Here is a 22,808-nt window from a genome sequence, read left to right as displayed (position 1 = left end):
TGGTTATGAGTATTATGTTATATTAATTGATGACTACTCTAGGAGGACTTGGATATATTTCCTGAAGACGAAGGCTTATGTCTTCAGTCACTTTAAATAGCTCAAAGCTCTTGTGGAAAAGCAGACAGGTAGGAAGATTTGGGTCTTGAGGTCAGAGAATGGTGGTGAGTACACGGATGGTGGGTTTTCTGACTTCTGTGCACATGAGGGCATTAGGAGAGAGTTCACGGTTCCTTACAACCCCTCCCAGCAGAATGGGGTGTCTGAAAGGAAGAACAAAGCTATTGTTGGGGCTGCTAGTGCGATGATTCATGATCAGGGGTTGTCTTTATTTTTGTGGGTTGAGGCCTGCAATACTGCTGTTTATCTTCAGAACATGAGTCCTCATAGAGTATTGGGGAATATGAATCCGGAGGAGGCTTTCACTGGAGAGAAGACTCATGTGGGATATCTTTGTATCTTTGGATGTCTTACATATTCTTATATCCCCTAGGTGCAGAGGACGAAGCTGGAACCCATGGCAGAGAAGGGTATCTTTATAGGTTACAGCGAGATTTCGAAGGCCTATTAGATCTTCATTCCTTATAAATGGAGATTGGTGATTAGGAGGGATGTGAAGTTCGAGGAGGAGGGGGCCTATCAGAGATCACAGGAGTATGATGAGAGAGAGTCACAAACTTCTCCTCAGCAAGGAGGTCAGGTACAAGGAGCAGGACCTCAGGGTTCTGGATCGACTGGTACAGGAGGTACTTCGTGTCAGTGACATCTGGGGTATCGGTGGCGAGTTCACCGAGCACTTCTTTAGGGAGTCCTTTGGTACAGAGTTCACATGGCAATTCAGCTGACACAGGCATAGGTGCCAGTACAGGTTCTTTGAGGACAGGTGCTAGTACAGGCACACCAGGGTCAGTTGGCATACCTTCAGGTTTACTAGACTGGGGGGTAAAGAATGAGGTTCCCTATGGGGAAGCTTCTTTAGGGAAGAGGAGGCCCAAGTGGCTCAAGACACCTTGAAGGAAGCGGAGTCTGTTGGTCCTCCGAAAAGGGTGAACAGGTAGAGTATGCCACCTGAGCGGTTTTGCAGTTATGTAGCCAAGGCTACCAACATTGTGGACTCTGAGCCTACTAGCTATGAGGAGACTGCCAGCGAGGAGGTATGGAGAGAGGCTATGGTGGAGGAGTATGCCTCTATCATTAAGAACAATGTCTGGGAAGTGGTGCCTAGGCCTTAGGGCAAGTCAGTTATGACTTCCAGGTGGCTCTACAAGATCAAACATGTTGCGGATGGCAGCATTGAGAAGTTCAAGGTGAGGTTTGTGGGAGAGAGTTCTCACAGATAGAGGGAGTTGACTATGATGAGACCTTTTCTCCCATAGCTCGGTACACTTCTATTTGGTCCCTTATTTCTGTTGCTGCAAAAATGGGTTGACAGATCCATTAGATGGATGTGAAGACCGCATTTCTAAATGAAGTTATAGAGGAGGAGGTGTATGTTGAGCAGCCATAGAGCTTTGAGGTACTTGGGTGGGAGACTGATATATGCTAGTTGAGGCGAGCACTCTAAGGACTTAAGCAAGCTCCGACAGCTTGGTATTCGAGGATTGATACTTGCAGCAGATGGGTTTCACGAAGAGTGATGCAGATTCGAACCTATACTACATTGTTGTAAGGGATGATCCGTTCATTCATGTGTTGTATGTTGATGACTTGTTCATTACTGGGGCAGAGAGACTCATTAGTGGTTGCAAGGAGGATCTTGCTATGGAGTTCGAGATGAAGGACATTGGGCTGATGCATTACTTTTTGGGGCTTGAGGTGTGGCAGGAGGAGGGGCATATCTTTTTGGGGCAGGGGTAGTATGCTGTGGATGTGTTGAGCAGATTTCACATGGCAGACTGTAGACCCATGTCTACACCTATGATCACCAACTGGAAGAATCTTCATGCTTCAGATTCTAGTTTGATGGATCCCACATTGTATAGGCAGCTTATTGGGTCCTTGATGTATTTGGTCAACACTAGGCCAGATCTATGCTTTGCAGTGAACACACTTAGCCAATTCATGGTTGAGCCTGAAGGGTGCACTGGGTAGCTGCAAAGCACATTCTTCGCTATGTGCAGGGGACTGTTGATTATGGTCTGGACTATAGGTGGGGAGATGGAGTGAGGTTGGTAGGTTACACAGATGCAGATTGGGCAAGCTGTGCTTCTGACAGGAAAAACACTTCAGGGTGTTGCTTTGGATTGGGTTCGACAGTTGTGTCGTGGTTCAGTCGAAAGCAAAAGTCAGTTGCTTTGAGCTCTTCTGAGGCTGAGTATATGGCTGCTAGCTAGGCTAGTTGTGAGGCCATTTGGCTTTGCAAGTTGTTGTATGGCCTATTTGATCAGGAGTTGAGACCGACAGTTATTCATTGTGATAATCAGAGTTGCATTAAACTCACGAAGAATACAATGTTTCATAACAGGTCAAAACACATTGACATCAGATATCATTTCATTCAGGGACTATGTTCAGAAGGGGGCAGTGAAGCTGGAGTATATATCAATAGATGAGCTGGTGGCCGATGTTCTCACGAAGTCCTTGCCAAGAGGTAAGCATATCCATTTCAGGGAAAAGATGGGTGTAGTGAGAAACACTTTCCTCTGTAAGAGGGAGTGTTGAATTTTAATGTACCTTGGACAAGTGGTTTCCCATGGGTTAGTCTCTACCTAGGGAAAAGTGTCCAAAATAATACTTTTCTTAAGTGTGGCTTTATATAGTGAAAGTGACTTTATAAGTGGTAAAGTCAATGTTAAATTATAAAGTGAGAAGTGACTTTAGACATAAAGTATAATGTGGGTACTTTATTTAATGGGTGAGTTAAAAAATAGAAAATGAGAATTAAATGCACATTTATTCTCATCCCTTGATCTAAATGAATCTGAGTCATTAGATCTTAGGGTTGCCCAAAAGTCATTTAGGAAAACAAAAGGGGGAAAAGAAAATAGAGACTGCATTCATTCTTCATGAGCAAATTGGAGAAAGGAGGCTGAGAGCTAGATAAAAGTTTTGAAGGAGAAATTTGTTGCAGCAAGCTGAATGAGTGATTTCTAGGCAAAGATCGGCACAAAAATCGAGGCATAGAAGACAACATAAGCTACAGTACGAACAACATTTAATGTTGTGAGCTGGACACCGTTCGAGAGAAGTTTTTGAGAAAAAAATTAAAAAAAATCCGTACAACGGTACGGAAATTTGTACAGTACAGTCTGTACAATTCATATTTGTATAATATATATTTTCAGCTTCAAGTGGGCACGGAAATTGAGGCAAAGTGGCACGGTTTTCAAGGAGTTTTGGGCTGAAGAGATAAGTTGTATTTTGCTGTTTTGTTTTGTCTGCAAATGTATTTTCCCTGAACTTGAAAGATAAATAAATTTGAAGAGCTCTCTAATAGGTTTTCCCCGAAGAAGATTGAAGGGGTTTTGCCGGGGTTTAAGTTGACCAAAAATCTGTGTATTTTTATGTGTGTTGCGGGTCTGTATATATCCATATTTATTTTCAGCATGTGTTTACAGTCCCATGTGTTTTAATCTGAAAATTTCATTTCTAGAATTCTATATGTTGAATGTATGTTTATGGGAAAGGGCATTTAACTGAATGAGAGTGATTATTAGTTTTTTGGTAGCATCGAAAGTGCTCTAGCCTTGAAAATTGGTGGAGAGGCTAAAGCACATGAGTTCTAAAGAACCCATAAACCGTTTGGTGAAATTCCACCCGCATTGTATTTTGTTAAAATAATTAATATTTTTAATAGAGTTCTTAAGTCTAAACTTAGGGAAATTAAAATATTAATGGATATTACTCAAAATATGGGTGAGAATGATCTAGAAGGCAGATCAAGTCATGTTTTAATTTTAGCCGTTGTTTAGCGACTTAATCTCGGCTGTTGAAGACTCAACAGGGAAAGTATAAAATGGAGGCTTGGGGTTCATTTGGAAACATACACAGAAAGATTGAGGAAATCAATTTTTTGAGGTGAGAAGTTCCCAGGAGGAAAATCGATTGGGGAGATCTTGTAGCTGAGGGGTAGAGAGAATCCGGGAGAAGGAATTTCCGGAGAATACTGATAGAGAGGCAGAGAGAGCTTGCAGCTAGGCAACGCAGAAGCTGGGAGAGCTGACGCAGAAAAGCTGCCTGTCACGCAGAATCCATAACTGCCGAAACAACCAAAACTGCTGGGAACTTCCGTAATTGCCGGGAACTGCCAGAACAGCCGGGAGAGCTGACGTAGAGGTAGTGCAGTGGCCGAGAGAGTTGACGTAGAGGTAGTGCAATAGCTGGGAGAGCTGACGCAGAAAAGCTGCCTGTCATGCAAAATCCAGAATTGCTGGAATAACTGACACTGCTGGGAATTGCGGAGAGAGCTTACGAGAGGGTAGAGATGGTCATGTAAGGCTGATGCAAAACCAACACAAAAATAGTTGGGGTTAGCCAGTCTTGTGCCGGATTAACCGGAATTCTGTTGGGTGAAGTGAGGTAAAATTCACTCAGTTTTTACGCCAATGTTTTCTCTGTAAAGGATTGCTAGAAGAGCATCCTTGATTTGTATTCAGATATTTCCCCTGATTACAATAAACCCTGCTGCATCGTTGTTCCCGCATTGGGTTTTTCCAGGGATTATTGTGTCCAAAAATAAGTGTGTCTTATGTATCTTGTTCTTTGCTCTGTTTTCTGTTTCATGAGATCAAATATTTAATAAGTGTAGGCTGCAGAAGTAATTTGCTTCAATATTCAGAAGAATAACTTGATGAATGTAATTTAAAAAATATCAAGTAGGTGAAGTAGATTCAAATTTGCTGCAGTAGGGGTTCCTATAGTCTAGGAATTTTCATAGTGATAAGGTGAAATTAAAACCGAGTTTGGATTGCATGAAAATTTTTTTAGTCATCAAATTTCAACACTGCCCAGGTAGTTTCGATCTATTGCTCATACTGAACAACAAAATTCCTTCTCTCTTCGCCTCTGAGCTATCCCACTGATCAACTGCGCTCTGATACCATGTGAAAGTTCCACAAAATCGGAATCCTATTGCAACAACTGGAAATTATTCTCCTAGTTGTTAATTTAATTTAACAATTTATTTAGTTTGCTACAAAAAATACTGAATAATTCACACTGCAACCTACAGATAAAACTGTGGAAGAATAAACGATGGAAGAAATGTTAGCACACATACCTAAAATAACATAGTTATTTTTTGGACAAATGTCCTCGAAAAAACCCAACTTGGGAATATCGGTGCAACAAGTGAGGGTTTTAATATTAAGCACCAGTGAAATAATCTGAATACAACTAGATGTCGAAACTGACAATCCTACAGAGAAATATTGGCAAGAAAAATCTAGTGAGGAAATCTCTTCACTCCACAGGCAAATATGTGCTCTGACCTCGGCTCAAATTGAGCCGTCCATACTGGCTTTGCAGAGCTACTGCGTCACCATAGCGCAGTCCCTTCTGCACTCAGTTCAAACCAGCTTCTCCTCAAGTCGTTTGGTCTACTGCTGTCTGTGAAAATGTCTCTCTTGGCCTCCGGAACCTTTGTCTAGATTTTGGCATTGAACCTTGACTTTCCCTAGCAGATTCAAAATTGCCTCTTGAGGCTACTGTGCTGCTCTGCGTCAGCCTCACTGTGGCTCACTTGCCTCTCTGCAAATTCACTCACCGGATCTGGAATCCTTCCTCTAGCTTCCTGTTTCTCCCCCTCTCTCACTGTTTCGATCTCACTAGCTCTCTCTCCGACAACTGACTGCTGCTACTTTGGAAATTGATCGGCCAAGAAACCAAGCTCCTCAAGTGTCTTCTCGAAGTGCCCATCGACTTCTTCTTATAATCCTCTGTTGGGACTCCAACGACCAAGATTAAATCTTAATCGATGGCTAGCATTAACTTGAAGTTGATCCGTGTGAGTTTCTAGATCGTTCACGCCTTGACTTAATCAATTTTGATTAGTTAACCATATTCCCTAAGTTTAGACTTAGGAAATATTTTAAAACTGGTTAGTAATCTAATTAAGTCATTTATAGGCGGAATTTCTAGAAACGATTTCTGGGTTTTGGAGATCTCATGTATTCTAGCCTTTCCGCAAAAATTCAAGGCTAGAACACTTCCGATGCTACAACAACTAACAAATGATATCAGAAGAAGAAGGAATAACCTCATACTTTATGAGGGTGTCAGAAAGTAGAGACCAACGACAAGAGTTGGGAGAAATAATGTTTGATAAGGATATGCCAACTATAGTACGCAATGCACTACCAAAGGAATGGGGCAACTTTACATCAAGCATCTATGGAAAGAAAGAGGCTACCCCATTCAATGAACTGTGGTCACTATGTAAAATTGAAGAAACTAGGCTAAAGGCAAAAAGTGATGTAGGATCAAATGAGCAAACACAAGCATTTGCTGCCATGGCGAAGAGAAAAGGAAAGTTTGGAAAATTTGGTCCTCAGAAAAGGAAGAAGAATATGGCGAAGGTTCAATGCTACAACTGTCAAGAATATGGGCACTACAAGAGAGATTGTCCCAAACTCAAAAAGGACAACAACAAAAGAGGAAGGGAAGAAGCCCATATCATTGAAGAAGTGGAAGAAGCTGAAAAGAAGAAATCAAAGGAGGAAGTAAAAGATCTCTACTATGATTGAGATAATCTTCTCCACTTGGTTCTTTTCAAGTTTTGTAAAGTATAGCTTTCATAGTAGAAAGCATTAGAAGCATGGTAGGATGCATCATTTTAGGAGATGGCATCATAACATACAATGGAAGCAACAACTCATACCATTAAAAGCAGCCTGAAAGATAGCTAAAGTAGAAGACTATGACAATCATCATTAGAAGGAAGTAAGCTCTTGGTAACCTCATTGGAAGCATAAGTAGTACTTGTGAATAGAACAAAGTCATCTGGTATAGAACTCATCATACGTCATTGGAAAGGAGCATTTGCAGGATGATGATAATCAAAATCCTCCGCTGGGATCTTCATTAGAAGGTTCATCTCTTGGAAGAAGCAACTGACACACTAAGAATTCCACCTTGGATGGGATTCATTATTTGGAAAAATGATGATATGATGACAAAGGAATGCAACATGTCAAGATGATTGAAGTACTTTCGATCAAGTGAAAGAAGTTGCTGAAGTTTGTCTAGATGATCAAACGAAGAAAATAGGTATGTATGCATATATTTAATACATTAGGTCTTGTCATCATATAGTTGTAGATAGCATGGATGGATACTCTATCTCATGATTATGATCAAAGGGAAGAGTTCTCTTCTAGAAATGCATAAAGGCATGGTTCACATATTGACTAGATGAAATCAACATAAGATGTCCTCATATAAAATATGAGGTGGTTGACAAAGATGAAGGAACTATGATTTGAAGTTCCTGGGACGCAACATGTGAATAAAGAAAAGAAGAGATGATGAAAGATGCAACTATGGTCACCTAGAAAAGGCAATCAACATTCGATGATTAGAGGAATTGACAATGATACCTCCATGGGAAAGATATGAAGACATTGCAAAAGTCTAGAAAGAGAGAAGACCCTTGACAATTGAATATCTTGGAGATGTGTCAATATATATGTAGGATGTTGATGTTGCAACAAGAAGATGTCATGATGAAGGGCCATCACAAAAGGTAATTTCTGATGTGATGTTCATTTTGATTTTTGAACAATATTTGGATGGGCTAATACAGGACTACCGAAAGAGAATTGTGGATGTCATCTACAAATAAGTACTCATGTGGAAGGATGGAAGATCTTGAAGGATACATGATGTGGAAAAGGTAGTTGTATGAAGGAAAGCCAGATATGGACTAGCAGATCACTTTTTGATGAAAGGAAGGATGACATGACTAACATGGTTCATGAAGGAAAGTGATGGATGGCCGATGCCCTACAAGACGAAGAAGATGAAATTCATGACATCGAATGAAGGAGCTCTACAAGCAACTGAAGGTCCCATGATCTCCACCAAAGAAGAGATAGCTACTACAGGAAATAGGTCCCTAGTTAAGAGGGAGCCTGGAAGCAAGTTTCTGGTAAAGAAAAAACTTGGAAAGCAAGTCCCTAGCTAAGTGGGGGCTTGGACAAGTCCCTAGTTGAGAGGGAGCTTGGGTACATAACTTTTATAGGAATGGATACATTCCTTCATTAGAATGGGTAGGGAGAGATATGCACATCATGCTTATCTTCACTTGGGAAGAAAGAATGGAGGATTGGGTAAGCATCTGGCATCTGATACTCTTTGAGGATGTGGTAGGGCATCCAAGATAAAAGTAGTCATAGAGGACCAATAATCTTTGAGGATTGGGAATCCAAGATAAGAGTAGGCCTAGAAGAACATGCCCTGTGAACACCCAGGTGGGTTATGTACCTTGACAGACAATGATGATGGTGTCTATAAATCATTGGTCTCGCTAGCATTGTGCTCTAATGTTGTGGAGAGATAGAGTTGTTAGTTAAGGCCTCGCTATGTGACAATGCTGGTTGATATGATGCTATACACATGGGTTACCAATCCAACTCTTCTTATGAGAATTCTTTAGATTGAAAATGTCCAAGTACCTTGTATGAATTATGAATACCTCCCTAGTTAAGAGGGAGTGTTGAAATATGTAACTAGGTTTGGTCTTCATAATGACATATGTAATCATGATTTTATGTATTTGATGTAATGAGAAAAATAAATTTGTTATTGTTGTTCTTGAGGCATGGGTTTCATGCTCAAGGAAATTTATTTTTATAGGTCAAGCTCCCATTGAGAGCTTCTAGGGCTTATGAGTCATTGTCATGTATGAATGACCCATTTGGGCATGTTACATATTGTAAAAAGAATTTTTTGAAGTCAAAGTCAAGTCAAAGAACCCTCCAAGACCAAGTCATAATGCAAAGATCAAGTCAACCTACACACATGGACAAGTCGACCTAAAGGAGCAATTCGACCCAATGAGAAGCCTATATAAAGGTGACATCGACTTCACTTGGGAGACACACTTCTCACACACAAGTTCGATCACAAGAAGGAAAAAGAGTGCGAAGGAGAAGAAGACAAAGGAGGAAGAGAAAATCGAGTTTTTGGGATTGTTTCTGGGCTACTTCTCTCCACACATGCAAAGGAATTAGGGTTCATGCTGTTGCAGTAAAGCCGAGTTGTAGAAGTGAATTTAGGTCATCAAGAAGAGCTATTTTGCAAGCTGAATTCTCTAGGAGAGAGAATCTACCCAAGCGAAGGAGAAATGAACAAGATCTAGGGTTTTGTAGAAGATTTTTTTGGGCATATCAAAGTTGCAGAAGATTCTTCTGGGCAAGTCGAAGTTGCAGAAGAATCTGCTGAGCAGGTCAAATTTGCAAAAGGATCTTCTAGGGAGGTCAAAATCGCTGAAGAACTTGCCGGAATTCAAAATTTGTAGAAGTTGCTGGAAGTCAGGGGTCTAGGTCTTGGAATTGATCAATTGAAGATTCTATAAGAAGACGAATTCTTGTGCATTTTCCCCTCAGTGGGAGAGGTTTTGGCCCTGGCTGATAGCCTACATACTGTGTGCTACTTTCTCATTGTTCTTTATGCTTTGGTAACTGTTGGATGATAGAGAACATTAATAATAATAAGTGATAGAAGAAGCTAACTAAATGAAGTAAAAATACATCACAAGCAGTTATCAAGAAGAGAAACCACCTACCTTGCTGCCTCTAGATTTCTCAACACATAGCTTTGGAGTTGAAGCTTGCTTTTGAGATCTTTCATTACCCCTTTCGGATGAAGTAGTTGCTTTCTCATTAGGATTGGGACTTACTGGATTTCCTTTGTTAAGATGAAGCATTAAATGCTTGAGGAATTGGTTGATGGCTAATGAGGGGGTGGAGCTCATGTTAGGCTTTTGGCCATGCACCAATGTTATCAGAACCATACTAATGATCGAATCGAAAAACCCTTTGAACCAAGAATCAGTTAAAAAACTAGACCAAAAAATTTGTTGACTAGAAACACATACAATATTCAAATTTTAAAGAAAAACATACATATTCATGTGCATTCATATGAATCCAAATCACTTATGCACAAATAAGCAAAAGTTTTCATTTATATATCATGTAAGTGTGCACATAACCAAAATAGCACCGAGTTTAATCCATCTTTGAACTAAAAGTATATCAACAAACAGGCTCTGGATAGCTTCTAACATCCAAAATAAATCACGTTACAACAAATATCTACATATCATCAAAATCGGTTCCTATATTGGGAACTTCATCATCAATATCAACCTCTAAGCATTAAAATAAGATAGAAAAAAGGTAGCATGTCAAGTCAAGATTTTGTTTGAGTGATGGGTAGATTTTTAGTAGGGTCATGGTAGAGGAGTTTGACAACCAATGCCACTAACATCAAGGTACATATATGGTTTAGAGCTCTTGATTAAATATTAGTTCTGTACCCTTGTACATGAAAAAATCTAGTGGAAATGTGCAATCTCCCCAATCTTGAAATCCTGGAAAACTAGTAAGTCTGCTGGATTTTGAGTGAGATCTTAAATTCTACCTTCTCCATATGAAATCCAATGAGGTTGGAACCACTGTCCAACATCTTGAGTCAATTCATGGTAATGTTAAAAATTTAAGTATGAATTTAACATTACCATGAATTGCGTAGCAATAATAGAGCCATAAGCTTGAATATTAGGTTGCCCCACTAACAAATTATTGTTTTAAAAAAAATTGTGTATGGAACGTCTTTGCTCACATTGTACGGAACGGACTAGTTTGGTACAAAACTAGACGGTTCAGTAAAAAAGGGCCGGTTCATTATCTAATTGGCCATTTCTGGTTCCAGACCTCGAACCAGACTGCTTTGACCCCCAAACTGGTCGGACTGGCCGGTTCTATCAGTTTCGGTTTGGTTTCGATAACACTGGTATGCACTAAACAATGTCCCAACCATCTTTTGCATTTTACTTTTCTCTTTCATCGTTGCTTTCTATGGTTTTATCTTTCTTTTAGTTGCATCAACCTTTAGGGCTAGCTTTTCGGGCCCAAACTGTGGATGAAGGGTGCCAATCCCAATGACCAATGGCCACCAGCCCAAAGAACGGAGATGAATAAGGAGGAAAGATGGAAAGTTGTAAGTATGGATTGGCATGGACACATTACTTATATCGATGCTTCCCTAGTAGTGCCCTTTCTAATACCCTACGACCTCAGGGGAGTTTCCATTTGATTAGGGTCAAAGACTAACCTCCGAGGTGAATTAAGGGAACAAGAGTACAATCGATATCGGTCAATTATCCAGCTATTTGCCTGTGATCCATATTATTATGCCCATAACATTAAGTGAAAGTATATGATTGCAAAAAATGGTTAAAGTACCTGCTAATGGATGTCTCATCTTCCTTCAAGAAGGAACGCTGGATGCGAGAGAAATCTGACTGTAGCAGGAAGTGGAGGATCCTGGCAATGTTATGTGCTGATCATATAGTGCTGCTGCTTTGCTGGCTGGCCAAAGATGATAACATTTTTCTCATACGGGTTACCCACTTTTTGGTGGGTAACAGTAACCATGTAGATATTTTGAGAATTTGCAGCTTAATGCAAATTCGGAAATTGAACATCAATGTTGAGGCTCCTTGGATCTATTTTTTTGTGAAATTTGAGCCTGGGATGAATTTGAAATATAAACTATTGCAGTATATATTTCAGCTCTGTCCAAACAAACAGATAAACAAGGCTGCTGAAGAAAATAAATGATGAACAATTATACTTAAAGGGAAACATGTTTCCAGTCCTTGGGAATTAATGTCAGTCTAGATTCATTTTGTTGATTCTCAATCTCATGCAGCAATATATGTTATTCTGATGTCTTGTGGCTCTTTCAGTGTCAAGAAAATGCACTGATATTAGCTTAAAATTGATCTTTTTATATCTTCACTAATTTGGCATCATAGTTTTGGAAGTAGAGAATTGCAGGTGCTTTGATATTTGATGTTTGAACAATATGAGTGATTGATTTACAAGGTCTCTCGTGACAGTGTAAGTATTATTGACTAGCCATGGGAGTGAAAGGTTGACCTTTAGTGATTAATTATTATTATTATTATTTTGTAATGCATTAGTATATTTATGTACATTACAGTGCTCAACTTTTACAATTCAGGTGTCTTATGAAGGGTAAATAAAACTGACAACTTCAAAATGTAAAGACCACAATGGGCCAGCTCCCATCTGTCGGGTCTAGCTCTTTCTAGTTGAGGTGCACTGTAGTTTTCTTGTCAAACAGCATAGGTATGTGACATGTCTTCAAGCAAAACAACTTCTATAACCTATCATTGGTGCTCAATTAGATTGCCATCACTGTCTCGCAGAATTCAGAACACTGCTTTCACTGTTCATAAGTAGTCACAATACTTTGGTGGATTGTGATTATCTTCATGCTGAAGGTAGAACTTTTTTCTCACTATTCATTAGGCAATCACCATAGGTTTAAGAGTTTAAACCAATCTGAAGGAAAAATACCACAGATTTCAACATACTTTTAAAGGGCTGTCGCGTCTCTCTCTATAGAAGTTGCTTTTGTGCTTATACCATGTATCTACACTGGATCTAGATTTCAATCTTAGTACTGAATAATATTATAATGCTTAATATGTTAGCTTGTGGGATACTGTCAATGGTTCTAGTTTCTGGATTAATGGTGAGACAAGGAGATGTGGGACTACACAATGGCCAGGATACCAATGGAACATGAAGTTGATATCTTGCAGGGATAATTCAGAGAGGTCCATTCAACATCCTCCCAAACTAGCCAATTTGAAAAGATTCACCAGTAAGGCCATAACTGCATATCCTGTATATGGCGTTTCTCTTGTTTCTCCTGAGCTAATTGCACTGGAACTAGTAATAGCCTTTCATCTGATTCCACCACACTGGCTACTAAGCTTAGCACACAACGGCAAATTTGTTCATACTCCCTTATAGTGAGTTCACTGTTCATCAGGGCAAATCATTGTGAATTGGTTCTAGTAGATAACTTCTGGAAAGAGTGAATGCAGTAGATGTTGGTTGAAGGCTTGAAGCAGTGGTGAGCCCATAAAGTAGTATACATTGTTTCCATTCAAAATAAAGTTTTTATCTGATTCTGCCAGGGTGGCTGCAAATTTGTTGCTGGTGCTCTTTCTGATCAATCTATGGATTTCACGCTTGACTTGATATTCCCTTTGCTTTAGTATTTGATGACGACTTTACTGGAGCTGAAGGGATTTAATCTGATGATATCAAGTTAAGGTGTTTCACGGAAGAAAAAGTGGATAATATGTGGGATGAAACTATTGTAGATTTTGAGGAAAGATCAATCTGTGCCTGCAAAAAATATCTAGAATCTTTATTCCTCAGTTGTAACAGAGGCTAATGTGATTACTTCTATTTGGATTTTAGAAGTGGTCAAATTTGACCTTTGAAAATGCAGTAGGCACCTGACATTCATCTTTTTGATGTTATCAATGGCTATTTTGTGGCTACATTAGCAGAAGGTTGACTATAAAGTAGTATCAGATTTCTAAAGTTGAAATTTCTAAAGGAAAAGACTTTGTTAAGCAGGCTTATCCTGACCAAAGGGCATGTGTTAATTCCTTGATAACTTCAAGTTGTTGATTTAAGAGATAAGGATACTTCTGTTAAATTGATATTATTGGTTTTCTTAACTGGAATCATTTATCTCATGCTTGATTTAAGAGATAAGGATGTTTCTGTTCAATTCATATTATCAGCTTTCTTAACTGGAATTATGCATCTCGTGATTGCTAGCCTCTTCGACAATACATTGATTTGAGTTTGTGCTTTCCAGTTTTTGAGGAATGCCAAAAGACATGGACTGCTATTTTGGTAGATGAATTTCAGGATACAAGCAGCATGCAGTACTGTCTGTTGAAATTGCTTTCTTCCCATAATCGAATTACTGTTGTTGGAGATGATGACCAGGTAGCATCATTCCCAATGTTTAGAAAATATGACATGGTCAAATTTTATGTTGCTATGTACCTAGCTTCTGCTTGATGCCTATAAATTGGGCAGTTAATTTTGATGCAAATGTTGAAGTAACGTTAATGTTTGAAATCATGTATTCTTGATGCAGTCAATTTTTAGCTTCAACGGAGCTGACATTTCCGGTTTTGATTCGTTTCGGAAAGACTTCCCTTCTCATAAAGAGGTATGTAAAGCTGTTGATTTTCACTATCAGGAACATACTGAGTTTGGTTGTCATATTCAGCACAAGCAATTACATTGAACAGTAGGTTTTCGTTTGTGGCTTATAATTGAAAATAAAATTTTAATTGTTGAGATAAAACATTAAATGTAAGATAAGATAAAGATAATTTTATTTATCTTCAATATATGACCCCAAAAGTAGTACAATCATGGTTGAGAGTTCATCTGATGCTAGGCTTCTTTTTGTTCCCTGCATAAATGCATGGGGAGGAGGCCATTATTATCCACTGTTCCACGGGGATGTGTCCCCCCACCTGGGAAACGTGTCTCCACGTTTCCTTGCGCTCTGGGGATGTGGGGAAGTCTGGGGTACGTTTCTCCATGTCCCCAAAAAATGGAAATGCGAGGAAACTTGAAGGGGGACGATTCCTCCCAAAAGAGGAAACGTTTCCTGCATTTCCAAAAACATTCGAGGTCAAATCCAGACTCACATGCTATTTTGTCACCAAGCAATTTAATGGGCGGGTAAGGGTAAGGTACAGTACGGTCTGGTGACATGGTTGATCCTGATTTATTCATGCAGCAGCTGGATGCAGAGACTAGTGGGGCATTACCTTGAGCAATTATGCTCATTTGTCATTTGATATGTTCTTATGTTATCTGCTTTTCTGTTTCAGACTTCAGTTGTAGACTTTAGTTTGTTTTGAATCTTGATATATGATATATTAGACTTGACTCTATAAAAATTTGAATCTTGATGTATCAGACTTGACTTTTATTTCAATATTCAGTATTCACAGTTGGAACTTCAATATGGTTTAAACTTTTATTTTCATTGTACAATGTTACAGTTACATGTATGATTGTATCATGCTTTTTGTTTTAAATTTGTTTCAGTTATATGATTCATCGATTTATCCTTCATGATGTAAGTGTTATATAATGATAAAGATAGTTAAATTATAAAATTTCAATGATATATTTATAATTTTTTAGTATTTTACTATTTTTGTTAGGGTCCCTTGTGTTAAAGACCCTGACGTCCCCCATGTTTCCTAAAAATTGGTGGGGAGCTTTTGCATAGGCCGCTCCTGCATTTCCCTGCTTCCCCGTCCCCATGTCCTGGATACTTGGTGGAACTATATCATTATCCCCTTGATGCTCTATTGTTCACCATGTTAATTTTAAAAATAAATTAATGAGCTTCTGGGAAGTCATTGGAAAACCAAAAAAAAGGTATGCTCTGTAACCCTAATATCAGGAACATAAATGTTTTTCACGTCTTTCAGATGGCCCTCTACGCAGAAGATTTTCCAAACTCCATTTCAAGTGAGGCCTCCTCCAAAATCTACAGTATTGGTTTTAAGATGAGTTGTGGCTAAATCATACTTTCTATTAACAGTGTTTGTATTCCTCTCAAAGAAAGGTATTTTAATGTCACTGTTGGATTCAATATTTTAGGGTAAATTTTTGGTAGTGTCTTGTGGGATCTTTTTGGTAGCATTCCCTCCTCTTCCTTCAATAGCAATTTTATGATTGAAGCATCCATCTTGGAGAATACATATTGGCCGTATTGGGTGGATCTTGTCTGCAAAAGGGAAAAATATCTAATGGGTAATCTTAAGTTCTAAACTGCCTATAGGCCCTAAAATGTGCAAATGGTCCTTGACACATGCATTCAGACAAATAGGTTTTATTCTCACTTAGAGGACAAGATTTACAAAATCTTTCGAATAGTAACTCTAGTTGTATATTTTTATGCTAGTAAAATAATGAGATGAAAGGGTATTGTTGATATTTCACTGATATGAAACTCATTTGCAAATATTACCAATGGATGCTTATACTGGATAGCACTAGTCTTCAATTTTTTTAAATTCATTTTCAGAGAGGTGGCTTGTATAGGCTAATAAAGTTTTTCTGTTGACGTCCTTGAATTTGTTTTGCTTTGCAGGTTAGGTTGCATCAAAATTATCGCTCAACACGATGTATTGTTGAGGCCGCATCTTCTCTTATTCGGAACAATGTAAAACGCTGCCCCTCAAAGCACGTTTTTACGGATAATGTGTCTGGTGATAAAGTATCCTTGATAGTTTAAGCTCTGCATTTTGTATCATAGAAAAAAGTCCTTTAATTTGCAGGTTTTTTATATTGTTTTCTTTTCAGGCCATGAGGTTTTGGTGTCTGTTTATTATATCATTCCTTGATATTCCATAGATTATTATAAGAGAATGTCGAAATGAGGATGCCCAATGTGCATTTGTTGTTGATAATATCCTGATGGCTACCTCGGTGAACTCTAAAGGTGAACGTTCATTTGCCAACATAGCCATCCTGTACCGTCGACAGGTAACATGTTGTTGGAGATATGCAATTCAATATACTGTCTCTAATTTTTCCATGTATGCAGTCTCTAACTTAATAGCTGTTAGTCCTGACCCTTTCATATCCAGAGCCGGATTAAATTTTGTGAATTTGAAGTGAACTTTTTGAAGTTTAAATGGAAACACAAGCTACTTCTTACATTTGCAGGTCTCAGGAAAGTTGTTCCAGTCAATTCTACGTGCTCGAAAGATTCCATTTAATGTACATGGTGTGGCTTTTTATCGGAAAAAGGTATGTCAGTATGCTGTTCTGTAATGCAAAGCATCACATCAAACTGATAATCTTAAGTCAGCATAATTGTGATGCAGTTTCTATGATCTCTAAAATTTGTGTTTTAATTGTGTAGTATTATTGATATATTGAATCATCTTATATAGTCCTTTGTAATCAACAAGAAGACTTCAATGTTTCCAAAACTGCAATTAGTGGATGCTGATAGATGCTTAGCTTTACTTTATCTGCCTGCAAATAGGGTTCTTGATGATTCTCATGCTTTCCCTATTTGCAGGCATGCCATCAGTAATCTCATTAACATGTCCTGTCAAAAGTTAAAATATTAAGACATTCTAGAGGATCAGTTTGCATGATCAAACTTAACATTATAAGGGACATTAGTTGCTTGGTATTACTTTGAAGCTTGACTGCATGTTTCCTGTGTTTGGCATGCATGCTTGTCATTTGATGTTTACTGAGTTGTTCTAGATGTATATTCCATCCAAATATGTTTTGTCCCAGACTCATTACGTTTAAGCCTTTTCCTAATTATCTTTTGGGTTTGGGGGTAGGGGATGATAGCAATAAACTATCATAAGTTATTCGAAAGCATAAAAATGACTTTTGTAGATGTCTTTTACAGTAAAATTTTACACCATAAGTTAATAGAGATTTTATAGTTGTGTTGGATGTTGTGCATGTCAACTGTATTTCGTGAAGAAATGCTTAATAAGCACAAAAATTGTTCTTCGCATTATCTTCCAACTTCAAGCTTGCTATTTGCCTTTTACATTTGGCTAATTGGTTTAACAGGTAATCAAAGCTGTGATCTCAATGCTTCAAACTGCGTTGCCTATGGGTGGAGATGGCCCATGTCGTTGTGTCTTCAAAGCACTGTATCCTGGTGATAAGGAAGAGAAGAAAAGGGTCTGTTTCTTGTTGCTACAATATTTTTGTTTATTGGATATATCATGTCTTAGTAGTCAACATGTATGGTTAAATGTTATTGATAATAAGAGTGAATATAAAAAAAACATTAATTGTTTTCTGCAGGTGTTCATAAATAGTAATAAAAATATGATATGAAAACCATTTTTTTTATGTTTCGTAAATTCTGTTTTTCCTCAGGTTGTTGAGTATGTGGAGAAGGTTGCAAACAGTACAAAATGTGGATTTTTGATGGCTGCTCATGAGATATTTACAGCAAAGGTTTCAGGCACTTTCAACAGGTTGTTTCACTAAGAGCACATTTGGGAAAATATTAGTATATAAGATTGTAATATATTGTTGAGAAATCTAGGGCAATACTGATAGGGCTTCTAATTAATTTGATTTCTCTATTACTTGACAATATCTTGTGATTAGGTATTTCTTCTTCTTCTTAGTTATTATATTATTTTCATCAAGACAATTGCCAAAGCACAAAACACAAGAGAACACAAGATATAGGTGCTCAGTCAGGGCAAAACCCCTAGGTAGGGGAAAACCCTGTCAAGAACTCTTCCTTTAGTAGATTCAAATCATAGTGAGACATTCCTAACCTTAGACCAAAGACATAGACTTATTCCATCCACCAAGCCAGCCCTTACCACAACTTGTCAAACATATTCTTGTCTTTTGCTTCTCTGCAACTTCTGCAACTTTCAATTTCTTGTCTTTTGCTTCTCTGCAACTTCTGCAACTTTCAATTTTGGCCCCTGTAATCTGCTTCAGAATCACATAAGGATTTCAAGCTCTATAATTGTGAAGAACTTTGGCCTTATGCTCCAATACTTTACTGTCTAGTAGGTAATCCAAAAACCGAACTTCTCTGCACCTTAACTTCGCTCCTGTAGTCCATACGAACTTGTTTTTCTTCTTCTCCATTTGGTCGACTGCACTGGGGTATATATAGTGGTTTGAGTGTCCTTTAATAGGCCGACATGAGTAGTTCATAGGAGCCGACTTGTCAACATGTTTTGAGGCCGATTTGTTCACCTTTCATCAATTGTTTGGAGGCTGATTTGAAGGATAGGTGGCTGTCATTTGTATGAGAAGGAGCTGACTTGGTGGAGGAGATTCTTTGACACAAAATAATGACTTTGACTTAATAAGAAACCCATGTTTTAATAAGTCGATTTAAATAATAATAAAAAATATCTTTTGACAAATATATTACATCATGACTCAAGTACAATTATGAAGATCGACACTAGCTACGTTCTTCAACACTCCCTCTTAACTAGGGAGGTATTCATAATTACATGTATATAGAGGTACATGGAAGATCTCGAAATGAACTACGAAGAGTTCTAGCACACTCAGTGCTGCGGACTAGATACTTGACCAGGGTTATCTATTCGGGTGGGACTAAGATGGACTAAATCTTTTTGTTAGTCTAGGTACCAACAGACTTACTTACTAACCATCAACCCAGGGATCTAGGTGCGTATTCAAGGTCAGAGCTCCAAGACCAATACCACCCTCCCTCTTCGGGACCTAGACATCAACACAAGTCCGACCTAATGTCCTCCCATGCATTTGCCATTAGATGCTTACATCTCCCTAATAAACTAGATGTATCCATTTGTCTAAGCATGCTTCCCAAGAGTTTATCCTTCTTTATGGAGAGATTCACCTATTCAAACACAAACCCCAATCAATAGTAAACTTTCAAATATACATATACAAGTAAACACAAACCTTCGGGGTTCTTCACCATCTTGATGCCACTTGGTTATTTATATTCAAATATTCGAAATCTTTTCTTCTTTCATTTCTTTAGTAGCACCAAGACATCCTCAATATATTGCAGATCTATTCATTCTTTGATTTCTTCTTTAAGGTATATGCACTCCCTCTCAATTGGGGAGATGTATTCTTTTCTTCTAACCATGCTTCCTCTTAACTTGGGGAGATCAACCACTTCCTTCTTCTATAACATCGGAGAACCTTTCATAGCTTTAACCCTTCATAACTTCCTTCATCATGCTTATAAGAACATCTTCATCATCTGAAGATTATGTTCCTGCAAAACTTTAAACAACAAGTACAACCAAATACAAACACACAAAAGTTAACTATACCCAAAATTATGTCAATACAATGGAAGTATCAAAACATTCAAACTTTTGACATCAAATACCTAAACCTAGTTAGGTTCATGAGACACATATGCCAGGCATCAATTTCTTGCTAGGGTTTTGTCATAAACCCTAAACTTCATTATCAAGACTTCGAGCAACTCAATCAAGATATCAGTCTCATTATATTTAGGGCCTCAATACTACTATCAGAGATATATGACAAACTCTTCTATGATATACTGCAAACCATATAATCCATCTTTGAGACATAAAGCCTTAGATATCAACAATTCAATCAAATACAATTCTACAATTTGTGCCTTTCTCCTTACATGTGTGCATCTAAGGGTTCAACAATTTTTAGAATTTAGCAAGAAGACATTTCAGCGAATTAGGGCAGCAACATTTATTGGCACACATCCCAAGGCAAAATTGTACAGCAGGAGAAAGGCAGAAATATCGAGGAAGAGGGACAACACAAAAATCAAGGAAGAGGGACAGCAGCAATGGCATGAATTTCAAGGTAGATTTGGGCACAAATTTCAAGGCAGCGGTACTGTTGAAATCTCTACAGTCCGTACAACAAATTTTGGGCATGTTTTTCGAGGATGGATGTACAACATCTAATGCTATTTTATTGTTGGAAAATTTCTGTTTTGGCTGTTTGCTGATTGGCACGATTTTCGAGGCGGAGGTCAAGCACGAAAATCGAGATAAGTTGTAATTTGTGGTTGCTGGAATTTTTACTGTGTAATTTAATTTCTCTGTAAAATCATTTTCAGAAATAAAAAAAGAGCTCTCAAACTGGTTTTCCCCAAGAGTTGTAGGGGTTTTTTCTAGGGTCACATTGACAAAAAATCACTGTGTTATTTTCTGTGTCGCTGTCATAATTTTGCTGTGTTTTATTTCTGCAATTTCGGCAGTTGTGAAATCTCTAAATTTGTGTTTTCGAAAATTATTGTCATTTCCAGATTTTAGAATTTTTATCATGCTTGGATTTAAAACTAAATGCATGGAGTGATAAGGAAAACTGATAATTGGAGTGGGGGTTGAAATTTCTTCATGGTATCAGAGCTTGGTTGGCTACAAAGTGCAGTTTGGGACAGCAAAGTGAAAATTACAGCACGCTGATTTTTACACAGAAAACAGAAACCTTTACCACAGATTTGAAAATTTTAGTTTGGTAGGACAGTGAAACATTTCTTTGGGTTTGAGAGTTGAAGACAGGTTGGATGGGCAGAACAACTACAGTGCATGGAAGGAGAGAATTCAGAGCATTTTTGAGGAAGCAGAAGTCTGAAGCATTATGGTAAATACCGCACAAAACCCAATAGTAGTACTTGCTGACCCTGTACAATTGGCAGAGTTTAACAAAAAGAATGCTAAGGCAAAAAGATTGATTCTGGAAGGAATCAAAGACCATGTCATTCCTCATGTGAGAGGAAAGACTTATGCACATGAGATGTGGATAGCCTTGACCAGTCTTTATCAGAGCTCAAATGAAAACAGAAAAATGGTTCTAAAGGAGAAACTAAAGGCCATTAAAATGGCTAAGGCTGACAGTGCTACAACATACCTCACAAAGATCACTTCAATGAGAGATGAGTTGGCAGCCGTGGGTGAGATCATTACACCCATTGAGTTGGTGAGAATTGCTTTGAATGGTCTTCCCAAGACTTGGGAAAAATTTGTGGATGTCATTATTGCATGGGAAAACCTTCCCGATTGGGAGAGGTTGTGGGATGATTACATTCAGAATGAGATCAGAAAGAACCATCTTGGCGCAGCGAAACAGGTGGAGGAGGATGACAATGTGGCATTGTTAGCAAGAGGCAAGAAGGGCAGAGCAAAGAAGCAAGCTTCCAACAGTGGAGGCAAAGGCAAAGGTAAAGGCAAGCAACAGAACAAGGAGAAGGACTATTTCAAAGTCAAACGTTGGAATTGTTAAAAGTTGGGACACTATTCTGTTGTGTGTCCGGAGAAGAAGAACAAGAAAGGGAAAGACAAACCCATGGCAACTTCTGTAGAGATAGAGAGCTTCTCAGAGAGATTTGATCGGGAGTTTGGGTTCATAGCTTGTGAGGCCACTAGTGTAAGATCACCTGCCATATAGGTTCAAAGGGAGTGTGCATTCTCCGCTACTAGCAGAGCATCTTCTAGCATTTGGTATGTTGACAGTGGTGCTTCCCGCCACATGACAGGAGTCAGAGAGTACTTCTCAGAGCTTTCAGAGGGTGATATTGATATGCAGGCAGGACTTCGTGATGACAGCATTGTTAGAGCAGTCGATGTGGGGACATTGATATTTGATAGGGGACCCAAACCTCCCTTGAAAGTGTTAGATGTTTTATATGTGCTTGGAATGAAGAAGAACCTGATATCCGTCTCAACACTTGAGGATAGAGGTTATGATGTGTTGTTCAGGAGAGGGCAGGTGCTTATATATCCTAGGGGAACTCCAGCTTCTTTAGCTAGAGAGATTGGTGTGTGCCATGCCAAGCTATACAAGTTCTCATTCCAACCCCTGATGGCATTGAGTAGCAGCACTCGAGACAGGACCGACAACAGATCTAGCAGTTAAGAGTTATGTGAGATTTGGCACCGCGGGATGGGGCACATGTATCATGGGGCCTTGAGTACATTGTGGGAGATCATGACTGGTGTGCCAGATTTCAGCTCTGATCACCTTGATGTATGCAAAGGATGTGCTATGGGGAAGTTTGCCAAATCCCGTTTTCCCAGCAGTGACAACAGAGTGACCGGGATCCTTGACTTGATTCATACCAATGTGAGTGGTCGGATGTCTCATGTATCATTGAGTGGCTATGAGTACTATGTTTTATTCATTGATGACCACTCCAGGAAGACCTGGATTTATTTCTTGAAGACCAAGAATGAGGTCTTC

The 22,808-nt window shown here is 38.7% G+C and overlaps 1 protein-coding gene across 1 annotated transcript in view; it reads left to right on the top strand.

Moving 5' to 3' along the window:
• The window catches only part of LOC149252416 (ATP-dependent DNA helicase SRS2-like protein At4g25120), a 429,434-nt gene that overhangs the window by 130,285 nt on the left and 276,341 nt on the right, over positions 1-22,808 (top strand). Inside the window, exons 10-16 of the mRNA XM_089459690.1 lie at positions 13,879-14,012; positions 14,167-14,241; positions 16,195-16,320; positions 16,458-16,589; positions 16,773-16,856; positions 17,652-17,765; positions 17,967-18,067. Coding sequence (XP_089315816.1) covers positions 13,879-14,012; positions 14,167-14,241; positions 16,195-16,320; positions 16,458-16,589; positions 16,773-16,856; positions 17,652-17,765; positions 17,967-18,067 — 766 coding nt within the window. The remainder of the gene's footprint in view (positions 1-13,878; positions 14,013-14,166; positions 14,242-16,194; positions 16,321-16,457; positions 16,590-16,772; positions 16,857-17,651; positions 17,766-17,966; positions 18,068-22,808) is intronic.

The sequence above is a fragment of the Pinus tabuliformis genome, chromosome 7, assembly GCF_031772625.1.
Source record: "Pinus tabuliformis cultivar Carrire ecotype Pingquan chromosome 7, CPIR1, whole genome shotgun sequence".
In the NCBI taxonomy this organism is placed as follows: domain Eukaryota; kingdom Viridiplantae; phylum Streptophyta; class Pinopsida; order Pinales; family Pinaceae; genus Pinus; species Pinus tabuliformis.
Note: the sequence above shows the minus strand (reverse complement) of the source record. Positions and strands in the feature narration are given on the sequence as shown.